This window comes from Struthio camelus, chromosome 8 (genome assembly GCF_040807025.1).
Source record: "Struthio camelus isolate bStrCam1 chromosome 8, bStrCam1.hap1, whole genome shotgun sequence".
Classification (NCBI taxonomy): Eukaryota; Metazoa; Chordata; class Aves; order Struthioniformes; family Struthionidae; genus Struthio; species Struthio camelus.
This window is the reverse complement of record NC_090949.1, coordinates 18854821-18870216: the sequence shown is the minus strand read 5'-3', so window position 1 is coordinate 18870216 and position 15396 is coordinate 18854821. Positions and strand designations below refer to the sequence as shown.

The 15396-nt window shown below is 37.0% G+C and overlaps 2 protein-coding genes across 5 annotated transcripts in view; one reads left to right on the top strand and one right to left on the bottom strand.

The window, feature by feature from the left end:
• Positions 1 to 1298: 1298 nt before the first annotated feature.
• C8H1orf146 (chromosome 8 C1orf146 homolog) lies at positions 1299 to 10168 on the top strand. The gene is made up of 5 exons (XM_009682532.2): positions 1299 to 1391; positions 3352 to 3445; positions 4701 to 4869; positions 7751 to 7829; positions 9071 to 10168. The coding sequence occupies exons 1-5, from the start codon at positions 1323 to 1325 to the stop codon at positions 9188 to 9190; spliced, it is 531 nt and encodes a 176-aa protein (XP_009680827.1). The 5' UTR covers positions 1299 to 1322; the 3' UTR covers positions 9191 to 10168.
• Positions 9213 to 15396, bottom strand: part of GLMN (glomulin, FKBP associated protein) — a 24456-nt gene continuing 18272 nt past the window's right edge. For 2 of the 4 annotated variants that reach the window (XR_011142538.1, XM_068952493.1), the window contains 3 exons: positions 12134 to 12257; positions 10563 to 10645; positions 9213 to 10432 (listed from right to left, as the gene is read on the bottom strand). Coding sequence is in view for 1 of the 4 variants with exons in the window: in XM_068952493.1 (XP_068808594.1) it covers positions 10316 to 10432; positions 10563 to 10645; positions 12134 to 12257 (324 nt within the window). In the remaining 3 variants the exon portion in view is untranslated. Of the gene's footprint in view, positions 10433 to 10562; positions 10646 to 12133; positions 12258 to 15396 lie in introns of those variants that run through there. The other 2 variants (XR_011142537.1, XR_011142536.1) reach the window with 1 other exon arrangement.

Genomic DNA, 15396 nt, shown 5'->3' with positions numbered 1-15396 from the left:
CGGGCGGGGGCGCGCGCGAGCCGGCCCCGAAGGCGGGAAGCCCCTGAGGGCGGGCGGGGGCGCGCGCGAGCCGGCCCCGAAGGCGGGAAGCCCCTGAGGGCGGGCGGGGGCGCGCGCGAGCCGGCCCCGAAGGCGGGAAGCCCCTGAGGGCGGGCGGGGGCGCGCGCGAGCCGGCCCCGAAGGCGGGAAGCCCCTGAGGGCGGGCGGCTGCGCGCGCGAGCCGGCCCCGAAGGCGGGAAGCCCCTGAGGGCGGGCGGCTGCGCGCGCGAGCCGGCCCCGAAGGCGGGAAGCCCCTGAGGGCGGGCGGCTGCGCGCGCGAGCCGGCCCTGAGGGTGGCCCCGGGGGCGGCCCCTGAGGGCGGAGCGGCGGGCGGTGGCGCAGCCCTGAGGGCGGCACCGGGGGCGGTGAGCGCCGCCACCGCACCGGCGGAGCGGGGAGGGCGGTCCCAACGCTGCCGCCGCCGCTGCCGTGGCTCGCTCTCACGCTGGGTGCCGGCTGTCAAGGATCGTATCTTAGTGCGTTTGAGACATTTGAGGCTTTTCAAACGAGGAGAGACCCCCCATTAAAAGCTAGATTGGGCACCTAAGGGCACCAGGGTCTTACGCGAGCCAGATATCCACCCCCCCCGGAGCCATTTTGTGTCCTTTTGCCCCAGGTGGGGCTGGTGACACGGGCGCATCGGGGAGGCTGAGAACCTGGCACCTTTGCCAGGGAGCTTCCATGTCCCCCGCTGCGCCAAATGAGCCTTACTAAAATAGAAAATAGCTGCCAAGCTGGGCATCGAGCAATTTTTTTAAAAAGTGAAAATGCAAATGTACAGAAAAGAGCTACTGCTCTGCCCAAAAGCTTGGTGGGCTCTACCAGGCTGAGCAGGAGGCCCGGGGTAGCCATCTCGAAACTGTCTCACTGTGAAAGGTGCTCCATGACAAACACGCCATTTGAAAACAGGACAATGATTCCTTAATCATTGAAGTGTTTTTAGAAATATTCTCCTTAAGCCATTTATTCATTGTGCTGCTCGTACCTGTCACGCCTTATAAAGGAAACCCTCTTAGATGCAAATTCTTCAAAGGTATTTAGGTATCGAGTTGCCATTTTATATACATTAATTTGTTGGTAGAAGGCACCTATATATTTTTTTAATAATTGGGTAGTGCCCTGATTTTGACCAAATATTCAGTGGATCCTTTTGCCTTAAGCATTTCATCAACTTTATTTGTCAGCTAACATTTGTGATCTTTCTTTTGCTGCTTTTTTTTCCCCAGTTTTTTCAGAGGGTGGCAGCTGAGATTTCACTGCAGAGCTATTAAACCCCTGTAAAAATGACAGAAAGTGTTGGGCGGGAAGAGTCAAGATGGATAACAACTGTTATTATGAGTACAGCTCTGCAGGTACCGCACTGTTTGTCAAGAGCAGCATCTGACTCACTGAACACTGAAAGAAGCATTTCCTATATTCTATACATGGAAATACTTCATGCGGTGTAAACGAATTCTATGCTATGTTGAGGAAAAAACAAAGTCATTAGCCTGAACTTGCTTCTACCGTAACACTGGTTCTTCTGGGTTTTTTTTGTGATTTTTCTCTTAGCTATTTCTGTATCTATTTGGCTATCTATTTAGTATTCTTGCTACCCGCAAGCAGTTATACTGCTTCAGGGCTGTCTTCCTGACTCATCGTTCTTGCACTGCACCGACGCTGCTTTCAATGAGTACTAAAATCTGCAAGGGGTGTTCTTTATTTTCTAGATTTCTCCATAAACATTTTATTTTCTAGTATACAGTGTCAACACTGGGATAGGTTATTACTGGGTAAGTGCGCAATTTAGTTAAAAAACAGTGAGCCTCACGGGCATTAACGTATACTTATATCTGTTAGTATCACAAGCCTAGACTCTCTCTGTTCCTCAGTAAAGTGAAAGGGGCTCTTAATTAGTTCCTGACGCTGAGGCCATTTTGATGCCAGCCTGAGAGAATTTAGAGGCTGAGGGCTTTGGCTCACAAGCAAGGACAGAGCGTACATTAGCTTGGCTGACAAGGTTACCACGCTGTCTCTGCTGCACCAGTCGGGGAATGGCGCTGAAGCAATTCCTGAACCGCCACCATGTAAAGCCTGTTCTTATTTGCCTGCTTGCCTCAGAATGACAGCCTGAAAATTGTACCAGTTTGGGAACTGTTTCAAGAGCAACTTAACCCTCAATATGTTAAGAGATGTCTGAGGGCGGTGACCTCATCAGCTATACCGGTGTTACTCACCTCTGTTCTTAAAAACCTAACTCTACTCAAAGCTACTGCCATTGGTAAAGACTCCTTGGAAGCAAATGTGTGGAAATAGCTGCAATACAATTCCAAGAAGACTTTTCTTTTATGAAGGTGTTACTTTGCATCAGTTTGATTACTTCTGCATTATGGTTTTTCTTCCTATGCAGTCCTCCTTTTCTTATAGTTTTTGCTGATATTTGTACATTAAATAATTCATTATCAACAGTGGCTTTGAAGCAGAGAGTTTTTCCAAAACTGCAGTCACACCTCATAAGCAGCTGGTACTGAGCGTTCCCCTTCCAGACACAATTCGAAACATGAAATTTCTGGTAACTGTCTCCTTCATGGTTCAACTCTCCTCCTCCCTACATTGCATTTAAAATGGGTAAGCTAAAAGATGAGTTCTAAAATCTTAATCTAAATCTAATCTAATCTAATCTAAAAAGGATTAAGTGGTGTAATGTTTAAAAAGTATGGGCTTGAGCAACTTTTGTAGAACACACTGTAAAAATGCTTTTTGCAGGCTGAAAAATATATCCAAACACACTCCCCTCTGCAGATGATTATGTTGCATAGTGCAATGTTCTTGTTTTCCTGAGTAGATTGCAGTCAAAAAGCTTTAATTAAAATCATGCCCAATACAGTCTTTCTGAGCTATCTTCCAAGTGAAACGCTGACATCCATGAAAATGAATGCAGTCTAATTAACTGGAGTTACAGAAACACACTATTGTACGTTCCTCATTTCTGCAAATTCCCCTTTAGCACATCGGTAAAAAAAAAATAGACTGTAAAATGTTGGAGGTTCTTTATGTATTATAGAAGGGTTTCCTGTGGCAAACTGAATGCACGCATACAAATTGTGATTCAATTATTTGATAGCATCCAATAAAAATACCTCAAAATTTCATTAACTGAAAAAGTTCAGATAACGTTTTACTAGTTTTTTATTGCAAGTGGAATAAAAAATATTTTCTAAACAACAATACGAAAGTTCTATCTATGATCCTTCAGACAATGCTTTAAGAATATTTCTCTCCAATTTGCTGGCTGAAAACTTGTTTTAAAATAACATTTTAATATTTATTTAGAATCACGAAATTTCTACACTTCTACGGAGTCAACAACACCGAGTTCGATATTCAGATTCGGTGGAAATTGGATCTGTGATATTCTCTCTTTCTGGTACAGTATTTTGAAGTTCATTTATGTTTTTAAACTCGTAAACTCTTACAAGGTACAAAATGAGGCTCTGTCGTAGGCTACACTGCATTGGATAAAGCTGCCTTGCTGAAGCGTCATACAATAGCGGAAGGAGCTGTGCTGTGATTGCACATGAGTCAGAACTGAGAACTTTGGGGCTAAAACATTTTCATTGGTCTTTGCTGTCATTGGACTCCTTGTAGCACAGCTACTTGGATTTGATGATTATTGGCTGAACTGTTCAGTAAATTCTTGTTATAACTGAGCAGACACACTGAAGTGTCACTAAAATATAAGAGAGCCATCAGGATTGTTAGTGTTCATGACCATTAACACAAGAATGAATCAAGACCCTTGGCTTTCATCTTCCAAGTGAGTTTGCAGACCTGGTGGTGAGGGAGGAGTTAAGGAAAGGAAAAAAACTTGGGTTTTTTTTTTCAGTTGAGCAGGTTTGATTAGGAAATCCCTGACACTGCAGATATGAAATATCTGTCTTTCCTTGTTAGAGTTGAAGATGCTTTAGACAGATAGACCAAAATAAAAAGATAGAACTGAATCTTTCCTGAACTGTAAGGATTAACAAAGCATACCTTGGCCCAGTCTTTTGTGTCCTTTGTTGTTAAACCTCCTGAACTTGAGCTTCTTAACTTTCCCTTTTAGAATAACCCAGTTGATGGAGTTATAATTTAATTTTTTCCCTGTGTGCGTCCTCCTGTTTCTTAGTATTATGAATAGTATGGTAGACATGTCGGCTTAATTCTTAAGATGTGGCAGGTGTCTCTATCTTATTTAGAGATGGGAACTGCTGACCTCTTCAAGCAGTATTGGCATTTGCCCTAAATTAATTCCATATAGCAGCTTCTTGTTCCTGACGCATTTTCTTTCAAAGGCATTCAGATATCTGTCTGTACTTTTAGTAGATTGAACACTTTTATTTTGATGTTACGCTAGAAAATAACCTCCAAGTTATTTGTAGCTCTGTCTTAAATTTACCAATCATTGCTGGCCAAATCTTTTGACAGGCAAATGCAGTAATTGCCTCAGGACTGTTGTCTCCAATACCTTGCATGTCACTGTCAAGATGTGTAAATTCATTCACATCTTTGTTTTATTGCCTTTTAAACTAATGCTTGAGCAGGAATGCTGCTTCCTGATGGGATATTTGTAGTGAGAAGGCTTCACGTGAGTACTGCCGTGAAGCATGCATTTATCCTCTAATCATTTTCTTCTTCAATAGGGGTTGCATTTATACTGGCAGATACTCAAGACTTACTTACGACAGGAGAAGAGCAGTTTTTAGACCGCGTTCAGAAGTTCATAAACATTCATCGGAATAGTTTTTTAGTCTTGTCAGCTGTCCTTCACGGACCAGAAGAATGGAATATAATGTTCAGGATTCAGAGAAGGTATGAATGCAACATCAAACCCAACTTCTTATTACTAGGAAGAAATTAGGTATAACTGTACTCAACAGTCATATATGCAGGTGAATTTTATTTTGCTCATGCACTGGAAAATTAGCTGAAAGATACATTTCTCACTATCTCACTGATACGTATCTCACTGAGCCATCTTATTAATGAAAGATGAAAAGAATGGTGAGTGAATCAACCTGACATGTCATAGTCAACTCAGCAAAAGGGGACATTCCTTAAAATATAGCAAATAATATTCCTTTCAATCACTTTAGGACTACGCAGTATAATACTTTTTAAAGATTTTTTTTGCACACTGGAAAAATGTGCAATATTCCTTAATTCTTTTAGCTCTGTCAGCATATTTTTTATGGTAATTAAAAAAAAAACAGGTAAGATTTCTTCGTAAAAAAAGGCTTTATTGTAAAGCATATTCTTTGCCAGCTTTTAACAGCTGGTTACTTGGAACAGCATCTATTATGTAAAGAGCTGGAACAACTGAAATAGTAATCAGTGTTATTTTACATTGAAAGTGTAAAACTGAACATTAAAATTGGTCTGTTTAAAACATTATCTGTGATTTCTACTGAAGCCTGAAAACTCATGTTTCAGTACATACATGCTGAGAACGTTATCAAATTCTGTGTTCTGTACTTCTACCCTAATCAAAGCCACTTTTTTGTAGGTACAGTAGCCCAACTGCAGTTGATTTTCACTCTTCACATCAAATAAGTGACTTTCTAAGAGAGTTTATGATCTTTACCTCCTTGAAATTAGCACTAATTTAGTTAAGTCCTGAGCACACTGCCGATTGCTGATAAGTAGCGGAGCATATGGAATGAAATGTAGGGGTCCTATTACCCATTCGTGAAAACTCCATACATTTTATGAGAGGTCTTAAAAGATGCCATCATTCTACAAGAACATGCTATTCAGCTGATGGCAGAGCTAATTCTCCATCTACTTTTGTGCCTTTGTAGGCTTGATTTCCAGGATATGCTGATCACAAACAAATGCAGCGTTTTGAAAATATATTCCATTTGCCAAGTCAGTAACTGTATTAAAGTAAAAATTATATTTTTGTCATTGCAGGCCACACCAAAGTGATGTTGACAAGGCAAAATTATATTTTGAATGCGTGTGCTTTGTTACTAGCTGTTCTGCCATTGTATGCAAATCAGTGAATGCATTTTTGCATTGGTGGTGGTGGGGTGAAACTTGCTCTATGCTCTCCCAAATTACAAGTTGCTTGTTGGATTTGTTAAAAAACAAAGCAAGCCCCCTGATGTTTTCCAGAGGTCTTTCTGTATTACTCTTTTTTTCCTTGCTTATCTATAGTTTTTTGTAATTGGGAAGGATTTTTTTCATTAAAAGCAACATTACAGGATTGTTGTTCAACACCGTGAACACTTTATGTAGGTTTGTGTATATGAGGGAGGTGGGAGGGACAAACATTCTTCTTCATCACACATCCAGAAAATGAGCATTCCAGTAATACCCTCATTAAATCCACACTGATTTTTCAACTCCTTGGAGCAAAGTCTAGTCATACGTTTATAAAGGTCAGTATTCTGTCCATTGATCAAAATTAATAAAACAAACTAAATTTAGACTTGGTATAATTGGAAGCAGTACTATTGATAGAAATGGATTTTACAAGTACTTACCCCGATACATGAATTGCTGCTTGATTGTGCTTAGTTCATTCATGCTTTGCTTTGCCAACAGCTGGTACTGGCAAAGCAGCATCTGTTAATTTTCCTAATCCTAAAACTGGGATTGAAAGGTAAATCAAACCCCATTTCTGCACTAGATTTTAGCAAAACTCAACAGAAGGATCCTGGCTTCCTACTCCTAGGAAAAGGCACTACTTATATTTTTACTGATTTAGAAGAATGGGCTGCCAAGTTCAGCACATATCTAAATATCAAGGGGCTTGATGTGAATGAGTCCAAGTCATCAGACTAAGGGGGAAAACAAGTGGTAAACACAAAGGGAGGTCAGAGGGAATACACAGTTGAGCAGCTGCATCCCTCTTTTTATTAAATTTGTCATTATTTAAACAAATTCCTCAGTCCTTGTCCTTTAGGCTCTAGAGTGTTTTAGCTCTACAACGGAAAATGGCAGCAATACTAACTACATTGTCACTGTAACAACACACTTAAGGTACAAGCCTAAAATGAGAGAAAGGTTCTGTGCTTGCCTCTTCCATGACTGCCTTGAATTAACTACTGATGCTAATGTTTTGTATCTTCAGATCCCATTCTCAGGATAACAGCTACAGAAGTACATACGAATAACAGATATTTATAGAGAGAGTAAGAGAGCACATTTTAGGCTAAGTTATTTGAACGTCCAAGTCTTTAAATGAAATTCTTACCAGAATTATCCCGTTGGTTTAATTACTTCTAACTCAAACTATCTAGAAGCACCAATCTTTGTACCTACAGAGATTCAGGTCAAATTCTGAAGTATTTTTTAGAACAGTGTTTTTGGATACTTTCCTGTGTTCTGCCAAAGCCATCAAAAATACCTTTTTTTGGCTGACATTTTGAGAACACTCAGGTCTTCGACAATGTATCAGAGGATCGTTTAGTTCTCCTTGAACGTATGCATGCTTAAGAAGTAGAAAAGATTGCTGTTCTAAGAGCCCTAGCAGAGATAACGATAAACTAGTGGTACAGAAATGAAACGGATACACAAACATCATAGACCCTGCAGTTGCTTCTAAAGATAAAAATAATCCTCTGTGTACTTGTGAAAGCACAGTTAGAAAAGTCATGTGCATCACACTGGAATGCTTTTCTAGTTTTGTGGAATAACAAATTAAATGTGCATTCTAGAAGTAACCTTAAATTATTTTGATGTGCAGATTCCTGGGCAGTAATTTACGTATCATTCCAGTTCATAATACAGCTGAGACTGTTAAGTTTATGCTAACTATAGCTAAGGTGAGTCTAATTGCATATACTTAGAAATATCAGGTCCTCAGAATTTCAGAAGTATATTAACCTAGAAAAATCAAGAACTATACAATATGTGTTTGTCCTTAATGGAAATTTTTGTGTCATATTCATCACAATCTATATAATACACTGTGGTAGGAACACAACTCAGATGCTTTAGCCAAGTGTTTAAACTACTGCTAAAGGTAACTTTAAAAGCTCTCAATATCATTTATGAAGACAAATGAGATATTTAAATATTATTTACCACTGTTAAATTAGGATGTCTTCACTTCCTCTACTAATGCAGAACCAGCATGACATCAACATGATTTCTAAATATTTAATAGCTTCTTAAAATAAAACCTCAATCTAAATTCTGTAGTTACTTATGGATTTTTAATGATGCACATACTAGTCTATTATGTCTATAGCTTAACAATTCTTATATAGGTGCATATTGTTCTTTATCTGTATCACTGCAAGGTATCCCATATGCATAAACACATTTTTCATTGAAAAGTCCAAAATATTTGCAAAAGCTCTTTACACATTTTTCCATGAAAATTCTAAGTTGATATTAACTATAACAATACTAGCAGCACCCCACGTACCAAAAATAAGAACAGCACGACATTACAAAGCAGATACTTTTTATCCTCTCCTGAGGTGGGCATCTCAAAACAATAAGCACTAACCTATTTAGAGTATTCATCATTTTAAAAGTTTACAAACTCCATCTCATTTATTATGCAGCAAGAATTGTTAAATGTGTATTACACTGTTGAACTCCACTTTTCTAACTTTTTATGGAATCTATTGATGTCTCTTGTCTAGCCCTTTAATACAGTATTAACCTGAAGTCCTTAAAATTACTGCTGATCCTATAAATTTTAATCTGCTCTTCTACTTGTTCTGAATTAATTCACCAGATTTCAACAGGAGTGTGCCATAAGAAGTGATGACAGTACATACCACAAGTTATCTGTTGCCATTCCCCGCACCCTCCCCCCCCCCCTTTTTTTTTTTTTTTTTTGCAGTGCCAATGTTGGCACTGGTCTTGCTGCTAAAGTGATACATCAAATCAGCTCTGTGTATACCATCCCTAAATATCTGTTTCGGAGAACACAATTCAGTTATTATTATGCTAAAAAAATCTTACATTTGTACTATTTGGAGAATAAGATGTTGGGTATTCCTTTATCTAAAAGTTATTTTGCTCTACTAATATTTTTCTTTCCTCTAAGATAACTTCCAAGCCACGCGCAGATGATATTCATTACAAAATGGCAATGGCAAAAGCCCACATAATAGAAAAGAGTCCAGTTTGGAAGATGCTTCAGCAGTACCAGTTGCACTGTAATTAATTCAGTGTTTGGTTGTTGGTGGTGGTGTTTTTTTTTTTTAATTCATAAAATATAACAGCTACATTTTAAACAAAATAAATGCTCTTAAAATATATTGTTACATTTTCAAAAGACTGTATACAACTTGCGCATTTGGAATTAAAACATTAGTTGTATATTAAACAACTATACTGTGCAAAACTGGCATACATCTGTATGTCATATATTATACCAAATATGCATTCTAACAAAAAAGAAAATAAATTTATGCTTTAACTGCACTATAGAGAAGTCATCCTTATTTCAGCTTGACTCTGAACATATGGGCTTATCTGTACGTAACTGTTTCCCAAAATAATTAAAATACTTAATAAGCCGTAAGGAAAAATTTCATCATTAAAGATAAGGATGATCAAAATAATTCCAAAATAGATTTCTCATGCATAAATAGTTATGCTTATGAAACCTTATATACTTTTATATATATATATATATATATTTTTTTTTAAACACAAGTTTCATTTGCTGTGCTATTATGTTTTAGCATCTTATTTAGCTCAAGATTGATGTTTGCTTTTCTTTAAACCTGGTTTCACTCACCATTGTCTCTCTACTGTAATTTATAGCAAGAGATGTACAGTCTCATTTGATAATACAGAAGTTTGTTTGTTGATATTAACAAGTACTAACGAAAATAGCTAGCATTTACACAATGCTTTTTTAATTCATGGTTCTCCAAGTACTTTATAAAAATCTTCATAATTCAGAACTTGAGTCAGCAAGTATTACGTAACAAGTTTTGAAAACATGAACAGAAAAATAAATGCACAGCTGTGCCTCCTTGCCACAGGATAACAACAACAACATCTTGTTAAGTAGATGTAGTTTCTAAACTTTAGAAAAAGTGTCAAACTGAAGAAGAGTATTTTAAGTAAATAGGCCATATCTGTGAATCACATACAACAACAGTAAAAAGAAAAAAAAAAAAAGAAAACAAAACAGAGCAAAAAGACATGTGAAGAACAAGATTTGCAATTCTTCTAGAAGCCATTCTAAATTACTCTTCTTTAAAGACTGGTAGCCTCCTTTTCAAGTAAAATATAATAGCTAGAATCAACTTGCAATAAGCATGTTCATTCAAATGTTTCAGCTGAGCCGAACATTTTCATCTGTCCCAGCTTTTATTTTCACTTCAATGAGTTCTTCTACTCGTGCTAGAACACTTTCTATTAAATCAAATGTGAAGAGAGCAGAGTGTAAAACCTGAAATGACAAAGGACATTAATATTAATTTTTATTAGAACAATGATTTTCCTCATCAGCTGTACATGTATGTTTGTCTCCAGATCTAAAAGTTTCAGTACTTCTGACTTTGAAGGAAATACAAGCTCACCTGAAGCTGCATTTCAGTAGTCATGGCAGGCATCTTTTCCCCACTAACAGTTACAGAACAGACTCTGTTAGAATTGTGTGCCTCTGTAGGAGAAGAGACAACCAGACATCAGCCTGCTGTTTCACATAATATATTAAATATTCTTTTCATTTGAAAAGTTATCATTCATTCATTAGCATTCACTGTTGTAAGAGCAAACCTAGGGATTGGCCAAAGGTTGAGGAGGGAAGGTGCTGAACTTTAAGGGAGGACAGTTTGACCTGGATGCTATCTCTGCACTTTCTATATGGCATATGACTAAACACTTAGTCTATTCCTGGTAATACCGTCTATGAACTGGTGTACTAGACAAGTTACATAATACAATTAACTAGAGTTGCAGCAATTAGTCTATTTTTCTGTAATTCAAAACAATTTTATATAGCTAAAATTTACCTTAATAGAAAAAAAAAAATCTGGTCACTTTTATTTGAAACATTTTTTAATACTTCCTCATCTAGAGAGATAGAGGAGGCCTTTCAACTTGACTTAATGAATCCAGACAAGAAATATTTATTTTATTAAGCAAAGGTTGCAGGCTCCTTTGTTTCAGGCAGACCTCTTGTAGCAGGCAAAACTAAAAGGACAGGTCTGAAAACTGAGGAGAAAATTCTTACATTCATACTATGTATTTGAAATTTATTGGAACGCTTACAAAAATTACACATTGGAGAGAAAGACTAAACCACTTATTGTCATGGGTTAGATATTCTCTCCTGAACTCACATTTCCTTATGCTTTGTCAAAGGCTAGAGAAATGTAAGAGGATTGTTTAAAAAACAACAAAAAAATAATTTTAGAGAAGGGTTTCCTTCAGAAAACTATCTACAGGTTGCTTTCAGAAAAACTCCTCTTCCTCTGCCACATCCTAACATGGTTTACAACAACACAAGAGGATAAGACTATGGGCAAAAAGCATTACTGACAATTTTGGCAGCTGAAGCAAGTTCCTTGGGCTATCTTAATTATATTGGAGACCACAAAAAAAAACAGAGGATCTGACATACATCGAGGTGGCCTAAAGCAGCTGTAGCTATAACTCTCACTCCCTATAGAATGTGCATGTCTGTTTAACCCAAAGGAGAATCTGACTGTGTGTGTTGGATTAAACAAAACAAAAAATACACAGAATGTAATCCTTCAGTATTTAAGAGAGTACCTATTTGCTGTGTGAATTGTTTCTTCTCTTATTAACCTCCCCACACCTAGTATGAAAACTAAGCGTTATATTTTCACAAAGAGGCTTAGCTGTCCCTGTCTAACCTTAAATCAAAAGTAAAAGTATGGAACAATGTCTTCATGTGGTGGTTTAATATCTAACAGATCATATTCCATTCCACATGATGAAAGAAACGAGTTCAGATTTTTTTGACTACTAATGAAAACTGTTAGTATCAAACATAGCAACTACTGAATTATTATTTGAATCCTGGAATAGTCTAAACAGTTAAATAAAAACGTGATCTATATAGCATTCACCAACTGTTTGCAGTTTGTAAACATAAAGAACAAAGCTAAGAAGAAAAACTAACCTCTTCTGTTTTCTTTCTTATTCTTTATTTCTGCTTCATAGTGTGCTTTCGACATATTGAGTCCTACATGCAGTGGTTTTAAAAAATTTTGCTCGATCTTGGCAAGCAAGGTCCATACACCAGACTATTCAAACAGAATAGAAGAGAGAAGTATATAAATTAGTTTTATTGAAGCAGCATAACGCTAAGCTTTCAAGTACAACCTTTATTTTATTTTATTTTTTTATTTGACTGGTTTTAAAACACACATTTCTGCTCTAGGAGGAAAGAAGGGAAAAACAAGAATTTAGACTCATCCACTTGAGCATAAATAGCATGGTGATGCCTCTTTAAACCCTCCTCTCTCTCAAGGCAAACTAAAAGTTTTCTTTAAAAAAAAAAATTTTTTTTTACCTCATACTGGATTTAAAAATATACACTTCACATGATGCTGTCAGTTAAATGAAAATGTATGTACTATAAACAAACAGGCACTGAAGTCTGCAGCAGTCTGGAAATATTGTGGCATATTGCCAAAAACAAACACAAAAAACAACATAAAATCAACATAAAATAGTATTTATTTTGCTTTTGCTACTTCTATCTTGCTGCATTTTCAAAATTATTTGTTGAAAACAGGAGGATTGAGCAGTCCCAAAAAAAGGGCAAACAGTATGTAGACTGGTAACTATAGCAATGGAAATGCACATTTTCAACTCATTTTTGTAAGTAAAGCTGAAAGGATGCAGTATGTTTGGAGGGGGTGCTAGCTACTTTCTCAGGATAGTACTTCTGCTAATGACAGCAAGTAAACATCAGCTATATCTTCTTCTATGATAATTCAGCAGCAAAATAGCACAAATACTTACATTAATGCTCCAGAATTAACATTCTATTGAGATGCCCAATAAAAGCCATAGTAAACGTCATTCTCCCCAAATATAGAAGGCCTTGTCTATATTGCATTCAGTTTAAGAAGCATTATAGGAATGTTATTTAATTTGCTACTACCCTAACCTTTTTTTCCTCAATTGTTCCAGTGAATTAGGCTCTATCAGTATACAGGAACTATGTGTACTTACTTGAAGGTCTTTTTACCGTTTTAGAACACCTTGCCATTTTTTTCCCCAAGGTTATTAGAATATGTACTGTCAAATATGTACTGTATTCCAATCTGCCTCAAGACATGCACAGAAAACTGTTATACATTTGCTCGTTGCAAAATCAAATTCTGCTACAAGCTGTATCTATGTTACTACTATATGCACGTAGCCTCACTGAAAAGGGTAAGATGCATTACTGGCTCTGCTGCACTGGAAACCGCGTTCACAGGCAAGATCCCACCTTACAGACTTTAAGACAGGAATTGTTTTCCCATCCCTACCCTTATTAACTTCAGTGTATTTTTTTAACCAAGAAAATGGCATTTAGCATTCATTCTACTAGTGTGAAGATTTTAATGAAATCCCTAATGAATCAGAATTTAAAAAAATGTGTTATATTGTTATGCTTTGTATTAATTCATGATCCTAGTCAGAGAAGCCAAAGCGATAAATGAACCCTTCCCCAGTTTGGGATGGGTGAAGGAAGGAGTTTACCAAAATGGCACCCAGGAAGGAAACAAGAGAGACAAGGAAAAGAATCTCAAAAGCAAGGCTGTTCAAGGTTACACAGCATGAGAGGAAAAATTCTCTACTTTGGCACCTTAGAAGTTTTTAGTTACAAAACTGCAGTAGAAGAAAATAAATATAATGCAGTCTTTGTGTCTTTAGATATAAGAACCGTTTATATGACTGTGCTTTCTTCAGGCAATGGCCTCAAAGAACAGTGAAAGGAGGATAAGAGTAAGAATTCTCAATGGTAACTGGTATTGTTGAGTACAGGGGAAATGCACCAAATTTTAATGCTAAATGACAGACAGTTAACTGGTCTTACAAGAAGACTGGTAATTATTTCCACTTGAATGGAGCTCCAATAAAGAAATAACCTTCCAGAAAAATACCGATTTTTATACTTGATTAATAAAAGCACTTGTTACAGAGTGATCAAAATATCTGAACTTACATGAAAGAGACATTTTCTTTCTGCCCCGTTTGCACTATATGAAGGAATAAATAAAAAAAAAAAAATAGGAAGAACATGCAGGGCTCAAAGTTAAGAGAAAAAAAATCAGAAGAGAAGATGCTATTTTTTCATCAAACCATAGGGATACTCCTTATGCCAGATACTAGGCAACACTGTTAAAACTATTGTGCACTTCTTTTTATAGGTTTTCTATGATAATAAAGGAAGATTATTTTAAGAAAAGAGCTATGCATTATAAAACTTACATGAAACTGAGTGGACCACAATGAGCACTTAAATAGAAATCATTCCATAAGTCTGAGAAACGGTTAGAGCCTATCAATATTAATTATATTAATAGTAAATTAGAAATGAACCAATTGAAGGCTATTCTTACCATTTTTTTTCCACAAAATGGTTTTAGTAAGCACTATAAACTATTTTATCACCATTCTATTCAGACTAATAACATTGCTAAGCACATATGAAACTTGCATTCAAATTGAAGTGCTCTGGAAGCGGATCATAAATTTTTCTGTATTTTAGAAGACAGAGAAAATAGCATGCCAAAGTGACTTACCCCAAATCAAAAAGAGAGTCAAGGAATGGGGAGCAGGAAATAAAACACCTTGGGATACTTATCTGATATTTAAAATATTAATCTGACCATGGTATCACTTATTCAAGTCATGAAAGGCTTAGCTCTATTTATAAAACTGAAAAGCAATTTTAATTTAAGCTTTAAAAAGTACCACTGTCACTAATTTAAAAAAAGTATTTGTAATGCAAAATCAAAGTCTCTAGTACCAAGATTAGATGATATTGGCAGCTGATAAAAAGCGACCGAATTGCATGGATTAGAGGAATGTTGGGACATAATGATTAAAAAAAAAAAAAAAGTCAATATAGTTGCATTTGTTATTTGAATAAGGAGCCTTTCAGTAGTGGAACAATGTCCAAAAACAGAATACAAACAATTCTAGTGGCTTTTCAACACAGTAGCTGCACAATGCAGGCCAGAGCACTCAAAATTATAAATCAATTGCTAGAATATGGAATCCTTACATTGACCCAGTTGTGAAATTTAAACAACGAGTTTTCCCTTGACTATCCAGGGGCACGCGTCCACCAATAGCTGGATAGCAGTGACTACACACCAGTTACAAAATCCCAGATCTGTCATAATATACTACAGTGAAAAGCCATACAACAGCTGAATG